The sequence below is a fragment of the Fistularia commersonii genome, chromosome 10, assembly GCF_037954325.1.
Source record: "Fistularia commersonii isolate RoL2024-O1a breed Wild chromosome 10, RoL_Fcom_v1.0, whole genome shotgun sequence".
In the NCBI taxonomy this organism is placed as follows: Eukaryota; Metazoa; Chordata; class Actinopteri; order Syngnathiformes; family Fistulariidae; genus Fistularia; species Fistularia commersonii.
Window position 1 is genome coordinate 9,452,948 of NC_141293.1, and position 9,080 is coordinate 9,462,027.

Consider the following 9,080-nt stretch of genomic DNA (forward strand, 5'->3'; position numbering starts at 1 on the left):
AGTGATTGGTACCGCTCCCTTCCAATTCATCCGTAAGTCCACTACCACCTCCTTGGTCTTGGATATGTTTAATAGGGGGTGGTTCTGGTTGCTCCACTCAACAAAACTTGCGATCAGACTTCTGTACTCCTCCTTGTTGTCATTGTTGATGCATGATGACGGCATCATTAGAGAACTTCTGAAGGTGACAGGAACCGGAGTTGAACCGGAAGTTGGAGGTGAAGAGGGTGAAGAAGAATGGAGACAGGACAGTACCTTGAAGCACTCCTGTGCTGTACGCCACAGCCTCAGAAACACAGCCATCCAACCTAACGCACTGAAGCTGTCCTGTGAGGTAGTCCAGGATCTAGGCAGTGATGTGAGGGTCAAGTTGCGTACTCAGCAGCTTGTCCTTGAGGAGGGTGGGTTGGACACTGTTGAAGGGACTGGAAAAGACAAAGAAGGTGGCTCTCACAGTGCTTCCTGCACCCTCAAGGTAGGATAGCGCCCTATGAGTTGGGAAGATGATTGCATAATCAACGCCCATGTGCTGCCTGTACGCAAACCGCAGAGGATCCAAGGAAGCAGATAGCTAGTCTTTCTGTGACATTAGTGCCACCAGCATGTAGCATTAAGGAGGACTTAGGAATTACAAAGCAAATAAGAATTAGTACAAATTAAGTAATTTCCATTATCAAGATATCAGTAAGTTGATGTAAACTACATCCACCATGATTGAGATTTTGGGTGTTTTTTTTCAAGGAAAGAGGAGATATACGTAATGAGACGCCAGGATCCTTCAGATCAGATTAGACGCTCTATTTTTTGTTTGCTCTACATACCATTTCCTCGTCTCACAGAATGTTCCATCAATGTGCATATTTATGCCGTCGTACTCAGATTTCTGTATTTTTACATCTCACATCAAAGTATGTGCCGATGTTATGAAATAATTGCATTATGACTGACACCGAGCATTTGCTCTCATCATATTGCTGTCCTATTTCCCTTTCTCTGTGTAAGATTACATGGTGCTGCGTTGACCTACTTTGAAACTTATTTCATCTGACGTGTTTACCTGTTTTGTTTACCCTTCTTTCACTGCAAGCGTCACCTTCTGCCTAAAAATTCCCCAGACCCCAATGACTCAACATTAGAACCAAAAGTGTCTTACTGATGGGTTACATTTGTGCAACTTTACTCAGCAGCCATGACCTGTCAGTCATCAATTGCACCGCACCAGATATAAGATCTATTAGTAACCTATCTACCTTCTCCTGGTTCCACGGCTGAGCCCTTCTTTCAAAGCAGCCACGATTGATGGACAAACTTTAGTGAAGGAACACACCTTCTCAGAGTGATTTCCCTGTCTCAGAATTATTCCCTGGACACGAGGATCACCTTCACCTGTCAGTTGTCCGACCATCCTGCCATGGCCATGGTTAAGACGCCCTCTGGCAATTTTCAAAGATGTATATGTATATGTATATGTATATGTATATGTATATGTATATAGGAGTGGGAATTGTCTGGATATATCTATATATTCAGACAATTCCCACTCTTTCTGGGGAAAAAATATTCTGCTTTCGGTGGTTTGAGTGGTTCACTAGGAGGATCCACTTATTGAGAACAGCTTAATCGTATTTTAGATCTCAAAATGTCAACCTCTTAGGATCTGGAGACCTTCTGAGCCCGGAGCTACTGTCAATTTCTAAAATCTACAAGTCAGGGGCACTTCTGCCTCACAACAAGGGTCCTGGTTTGATTCCAACTGGGGGGCTTTTCTGTGTGGAGTTTGCATGTTCTCCCTGTGTCTGCGTGAGTTTCCAACAGGTTCTCCAGTTTACTCCCACAATCCCAAAACATGCAGTAAGTTAATTGAAAACCCTAATTCGGCCAGACAGGTGTATAAGTGAGTGAGTGATTGATTGTCTCTATACAACATGTAAATGAGCAAGTGAAGAGTTGCCTTTATTTGTGGCCCTACATGCGTACCCTGCCTCATGGCCAATGACAGCTGGGATACACTCCAGCACCCCGGCAACCCCGAGTGCAGGCGAAGCGGTATAGGTAATGACTGAATGAATGAAATCTACAAACTATTTAGTAGAAGCAGAATATGTATAAATACCAAGCATGGTCTTTAAACATGAAGCATGCATATACCCTCATGTAGTTTGTTTTACCATATAACATTGAGAGTATGATGGCATCACCAAATCAATAGTTTTCATTACTTGAAACTTGCATGCACATTTATTTGTAGATATTAATTAACATAAAACACATTGATCTGCTACAGTGATTCCATACTGTTTTCCCTCCCACTGGTGTCATTTGTATTTGCTATCGCTAACAAGTGCAAACAAATATTTCTATACATGACAGCAACAAGTCCAAGTTAAATGCAATCTAATGTAATCTAATACAATGATTTGATTAGATAAATCTGGGTTTCAATAGGCGTATACATTGCAAAAGTATCAGATCAGGACTTGGAACACAAAATTAAATGATGCAGATCTGATTAGGGGAAAATAACAAACTAGACTGAGACACTGTTCATTAAGTTTTCCCAAGGATTCAACCAGCTTAATGTACAAACCCCATAAATCTGGCATTGTAAACACAATCAACAGCCACATTCTTCCACAAAATGCCATCTGTAGTGAGTCATGTACCACAAGTTTGCTTGCTCAGTGTTCCCCCTGCCTTGCTGTTTAAGTGGGTCAGAAATTGATCAGGGCCAAAGCACCAGATTGTCTGTGATACAGGCATACTTGAGCAAATTAATGATTTTCTCAATCAATGTTTAAATACCTTTCATCCCTGGCAGGAGGCAAACGTCCATCAACCAAAGCCAGTTCAACCTTGCTGATTTAATTCTGTCTGCTCAATAACCTGATAAGTCAGTGTTAATCAGTAATAGCCTTATTTTTCCACAGATTCCCATCCTAACAAGCTGATTGTACACTTGAAGATTCTCAAGATGGGTTTCCTCCCAGCGACAGCTGTGGCGTTTTTTATTTGAAGGTGAAAGCATTTACCTCTTAGCATGAATTACAGGAAGTTGTCGAAAAATATTCAATTTGTTTGATCTCCGCAGCAGTCAAACATTACTGCGTGCAGAGAAAACGATGTCTGCTATGTGAGCACAATATTCCCGCCTTTGGCAAACACCATACATGCGTCTGCGCTTTCACAGCGCTGTTTTTATTATTGCCTTATCCGTTTAACCGATCATCCATTGTTTGAGAAAAGTCAACATTGACGCAATAACCAATTATTTCCTTCCAGGAAACGTAAAATGAAAAACGAGCGAGAAGACAAAAAAAAAGGATGACGATTCATTGTGTCCGATATTCAGCAGACAAACCTTTGACAAATAGTATTATACAATATTGAATCCAGCTGCCTTGCAGTAATAAGAAATAATAATAAGAAATAACCTCTGCGTCTTATAATTATCTTTTTAAAAATGTTTCTTCACATGCGGACCCGCATATTTTTGGATCTGTTCATTGCATCGACGCCTGCAAATCACAGGCTCTCACTTTGGGCAAGTGAGCCAAGAAGAGGATGCTTCAGGCATCATGATCCACCTGTCAAAAAGATGCAGCGATCGGCTCAGCCTCCACACGGGGCCCTAATCCTTGCAAAACAGGATTACAGTTGATGTAAACACTTTCTTGTGTGATAATATTGTTTATGTTTGCAGTGTGTGGGGTGAGATCTTGATTCGCATGTTGGAGAAGGTTCTTTTTGATATCAAGGGACCGGAACCATATAATAACTGGGCGGGCTTTAATGAACAGATGCATTTCTGACTGCTACTTTCACCAGAAGACAGTTTCATAAAATAATAATATTTATAGGTGTGACAAGAGCTTTCTGCCTCACAGTAGGAAGGTTCTGGGTTCAATCCCCAACATGGGGGCCTTTCTGTGCCGAGTCTTCATATTCTGTTTGTGTCTGTTTGGGTTTCCCACAATCCAAAAACATGCAATTGCCCAAATGTGTGAATGTGGGAGTTAGTAGTTGTATGTCTGAATGAATGAATAAAGGACAATTTTTCAAGGTATTTAGGACTTACAATCCTGAAATAGAAGACACTCATAATAGGGGGAATTATTGACACGTCTTGTTTTATTATTCCCTCTTTTTAGAATCTTAATACACTTTGGGAATGGGAACAATCAAACCCTGAGTACAAGACACGCTGTTTAGATGAATGAATGACTGAATAACATTAGTCACTCAGTTTTTGAAATAGAAGTTTATCCTCGTTTCATACTGCAAAAACACACTAACACACACACATACACACACACACACATTTGTTTTACCACCAGAGTGCAATGTTGCGATGTCTGCTATTATGCACATGCATTCTCAACAAGATCAAAAGTTTTGTTTTGGGTTTTTTATCCACATAATATTGCACCTGGAAATGTTTACCTACACACTCACACTATACACTGAATTACCCATTCATGCACCTATCGACCTGACGCTTAAACAGGCAAAATAAAAATAAATTATCACAAAAAGCATCTTGGATCCAAATGAAAATATATCAGTACCAATGCATATACACAATTCACATGTAAAGATTTTCAAAATTAGAAAAGTCTATAAAATTATTGGGAAAAAAAAAAAAAATGTCAATACCCATGGTACAAATACATTCTCAGACGAAGTAAATGTTGACATAAAATGTAAATGTAAAAGAAAATGTACAGTTTTTGTGAGAGAGTTACTGCCATTCCCAACACTGGTCTTCCTTCAGATGTCACTCTCCTTTTATTTCAACCTGCTGTCTGTGGTGAAAGCCAGCAGGAAAGCTTTATCATATTTCTTCAACATAAAGTCTGCCTCGTGGATGTCCCTCTCTGACGGGGTCTCTCACCAGGAAATTGCGCGACATTTTACATTAATAGCCTTTATATGAGGTCCTAACTTCTTTTACTTTGAGGTGACATGCAAAAGCTGCCGTTGTCTGTGGATCTGCAACGTATAAAACCTCATCTCTCTCTCCATAAACAGAGACAAAGTTTACTCAGACAAGAGTAGGACGGAGTGCCCGATCACGTGTTGTGCTCCTTCCTCGCGTGGAAGAACATAAACATGACATTAATTTCCTGCCCCTGGTGATAAAGGAATAACAAATTAGCCAAGGCCGTCGGCGTTAGGTTCCTCGGAATCAGCTTTCTACGGTGTCCTCAGTCTCCTTCTGTTGGGATTTCCTATCAGCCACTCCTTTGTAAGAGCGAAAGCAACTGTTTAGGCGACGTTTGACCCCGTCCATCAATCTCCTCACGGCTCCTCTGACAGCAGCGGAGGAGAAGTAGAAAATGAGAGGGTCCAGACATGCGTTGAAGGTGCTGCACAGCAAGGCATTGTCTCTCCACTTGGGATTTTCCCACCTTATGAAGCCCATGATGTGTGACATGTTGTACGGACCAAAACACACAGCAAACACTAGCAGAGTTCCCACAGCCATCCCGATGGCCCGCAGCCGCTTCTGCCGCTTAATGTTTTTCAGCTTGGATAGAATTCGGATGAAGTTGATGTAGCAGAAACTGCATATCAGGAAAGGAATGCAGAACAACGCCAAGCAGATCTCCAAACGTAAAGGAAGGACGATTTTCAGTTGCTCGTCGGTGAAGTTTCTATAACACGCCCTGTCCGAAGTGCTGTTACCATCCATTTTGAGCAGGGGTACGACGACCACGAAGCTCAGGTTTGTGAGTGCAACAACCAAGAAGAAGATGCTGGCTGCAACGGCGTACACCGGGCGGCGCCGTAGGATGTGCTTGATAGGGAAAGCGACGCCCAGGTACCGCTCGACGCTGACGGCGGTGAGGAAGAACGTGCTGTTGTATATGGTCATGTAAAAGATGTAGACAGAGATCGGGCAGAGTGCGAAAGGCAGCTTCCACTTCATGTCGTCTATCGCTTCCTGCATTTTAAACGGCAGGATGAGGAGAAAAACGAGGTCCGATACCGTCAGGTTTAGGAGCAGGATGTCGATCGGCTTGGGATTCTGTCTGACTTTCTTGCTAAAAGTATAAAAAGCGAGGATGTTTGATGGGAAGCCCAAAACAAAGGTGATGATGTAGACAGCCAGAGGGAAGTAGTTTTGATTCTGCATTGTGGCTGGTATGTGTCATATAATGTCCTTGACTCCGAAGGAAGGGATGGGGGACGTCGATCTGTCAGGCAGTCGAAGGTTTCATCCTGGGTCAGTGGCACGGAACAAACCTGGTGAGACAGCGGGGTTGTCCTGTCTCCACTGATAAACCAGCGTTCATCCTTTCCTCGAGAGGCTCGGAGCTCTGCTGATAAGTAAAAATAGAGGGAGATTACCTCCCTGCACAGCACAGCATAGTATTCCAACCTCCTGTCCATCTGACACTAAAGACCGCAACGTTATACTTTTAAAAAAGGCTGCTTCAGCTTTTTTAGTATGCGAACGTAAGGACCGCAGCGCAGACATGCTGCCAATCCATTATTTCATTTTCTCCCATTTCTATCTTGGCGCTTCGGATTCTGGAAGCTGAATTCTCTCCTGATGAAAAACAAATGTTTCGGTCCGGCTCCCTTGTTTGAACACAAGCCTTTCATATTGTGTTATTGCTTCCTCATTGGTGTAAATACAGCATGGTTATGTTTTTGTTATTAACTTCCAGGCCCCACTCTCACAAAGTCCACAAACACTCATAAATCTGTTTTATCTAAACAATGACCAACTGTTGCGGCCATTCATATTCTAATAAGTAGGAGGCAGCATTTCAATGCACTGCAAGTGACCCCGCTGGATCCATATTCTAATGTATTCGCAAAAAAAAGGCCAACTTGCACCGCTGAATAACAGAAAGGCACATATATGCAGTATATATCCAGTTGCTACAAATCAATTAAAAATAATAAGAATGGGCAATCAGGGCCCTAGACTGTTGAAACGATTAATTCATATTCAAAAGTGTAAATATTGGACAGATATTGTGACCTGAAATTTCATGGCATCTTCTACATCCTTGAATTGAATTGTTATTTTTTTGAAACCGCAGAAAATGAACAAACCTAGACAATTATGTGTAAACTTGTGTTACGAAGCTGATTAAATGGTGTATACGACTATGGATACATGATAAAATCAAAACTAGAAAAACAGAGGCAAACAGCACATATATAAGGAAAATAATAAAAGACATTTATGTATATATACCTGAATCTTTATGGAATAAGCCTTCCGTTCAAAGTGACTACTGACTGGAAAGTAGTACTACGGCACGGTGACAAGTGAGCAGATGTTTCTTCTCTGTCCTCCTCAGGAATCTGATGACACCAACGACTATCGCCGGTTTAAGTAACTAAAGAACCTCCTTGTAGCCCAGAGGGAGTTTCTCGTTTTGCAATGAGTTTCCGACACACTTTGTTTCTCAAAAGTTCAATAGAAGTCAGTTGGCTTAACCCTCGACCAACGGTGAGGTTTACGGCACGCCCACGTTTACTGATCACACAAGTGTTTGGCTCACGTGCGCTCGGCCCCCCCCCCATCAACGAACACGTCACCCTATTTACAAGATAATCTAAACATCCACTGCAGATAATAGATATTATTATTAGGGAGATAGTGCCGCAATTTATCTCCCAGGCTTGCCAAACATGGTTTCCTTGGTAACAACCAGCCTTTTTGCTATGCAAGAGGCACAGACTGTCCAAGTGAGCCTGTCTGATCTCACTTATTAAATAATATTCAGCTTTCCATGACCACTGCTATTAAATGGATGCCTCTTTTTTAAGAGATGAAGAAAAAATGCGTTTGACAATAGAAATGACCTGTTGTACATCGCTCATTCGTCACAGCTGGCACCACGGCCGGTTGGGTGATAATCCAAACACAGTCCTCGTGTTTGTAGAGCTAAACGCTACTCATTAAAATGAGCAGACCCTTTTTTTCTGTGATTTATACGGTAGTGGCGGTTGACACCTTACAACGTGAGAGATTTCACCTCGACATGCTCCTGCGCGGCACAAGACAGACCTTGGGTGCTGTCTTCTAAGTTAAGTGAAATTACCTTAAAAAATTGAATTAAATTAAAAAATAGCCAGGTTAGCTTTGAGTTCAGCAGGTGTAGTATAGGTAGTCACGGTTCGTTTCAAAAAGTAAAAGAATTAAGCTTTTGAAGTAATCATGGCTCAGAGGTACTACACCCAGTCCTTTTGATGTTGCCTAATGGACGTCATTTACTCCAAGGCATTTGCATTTCAGTTTAGTCCTTCAGCACTTCGTTCCTATGTATTTGATATTTTCTTACCATCTGACCTAACTCCTTATTACATATTTGTCCTGTCCACCAAGCCCGTTCCCCCCGTCCCCCTCACTATTGATCCCCATAAATAGTTCTTCTCTCGGTGTCTCACACACTTCTGTGCCCCGGCTCGCTCACCTCCTCCCCGTCTGACATCCATCCACAGGTTCATGTGGGTTGATGGATGAAGCGCTCAGATCCCTGAGCAAATGTTTAAACGTCGCAGTCTCAAAACAAAATCAGGATTTGAAAGTACTATTATCAGCAGGAGTGTCACAAGTTAATATGTTATTTTGCAGATGAGGTCATTATACTGTTGAATCGTCAAAAAATATAAGGGAGACAAAAAAACGATATAATGTGGGTGAGTGATACACTTTAAATATTCAATTTCTCTGTGAAATTTATGTGTTTCATGAATGATGTAAGAGTTCATTTTTCTAAATTTTTCTTCATGTTCTCCTCCTGCCTAAGTAGGTTATCTTTGGGTTTTACGTCTTCCTCTCACATTCCAAAAACAAGCAAAGACAAGCAGTCTCTGCATGTGAATGAAAGAGTGGACTGCTGTGTGACTCAAGCCTTCGCCTCGTGATTGACTGGTGAAGGATCCCGACTCAAACCTTGCGTCTGTCCAATGACAGCTGGGATCAGCTCAAGCCTGTGGGTAGGGCAATGAAGCCTTCTTGGTAAGTTATTTTAAGCTACTGGATTTTCATTGAGTATTAGTCACATGTTGCTTTGATGCACTTTTAGTGAACGTATTGAAATGACAAATTCGTG

The 9,080-nt window shown here is 41.8% G+C and overlaps 1 protein-coding gene across 2 annotated transcripts; it reads right to left on the reverse strand.

Moving 5' to 3' along the window:
• Positions 1 to 2,221: 2,221 nt before the first annotated feature.
• LOC147230329 (free fatty acid receptor 2-like) lies at positions 2,222 to 7,347 on the reverse strand. 2 transcript variants are annotated; one of them, XM_086154363.1, is made up of 2 exons: positions 7,214 to 7,347; positions 2,222 to 6,323 (listed from the first exon to the last, which is right to left on the reverse strand). In XM_086154363.1, exon 2 carries the CDS (start codon positions 6,134 to 6,136, stop codon positions 5,186 to 5,188), a length of 951 nt encoding a protein of 316 aa, XP_086010489.1. In that variant the 5' UTR covers positions 6,137 to 6,323; positions 7,214 to 7,347; the 3' UTR covers positions 2,222 to 5,185. The 2 variants fall into 2 exon arrangements, with proteins under 2 accessions (XP_086010489.1, XP_086010490.1); XM_086154364.1 differs by having other exon boundaries at positions 2,222 to 6,320; positions 7,214 to 7,338.
• Between the last annotated feature and the right edge of the window lie 1,733 nt (positions 7,348 to 9,080).

Bases quoted from the DNA above. Each gene is read 5' to 3' on its own strand.
- LOC147230329 (XM_086154363.1), bottom strand. From the start codon at position 6,136: ATGCAGAATCAAAACTACTTCCCTCTGGCTGTCTACATCATCACCTTT.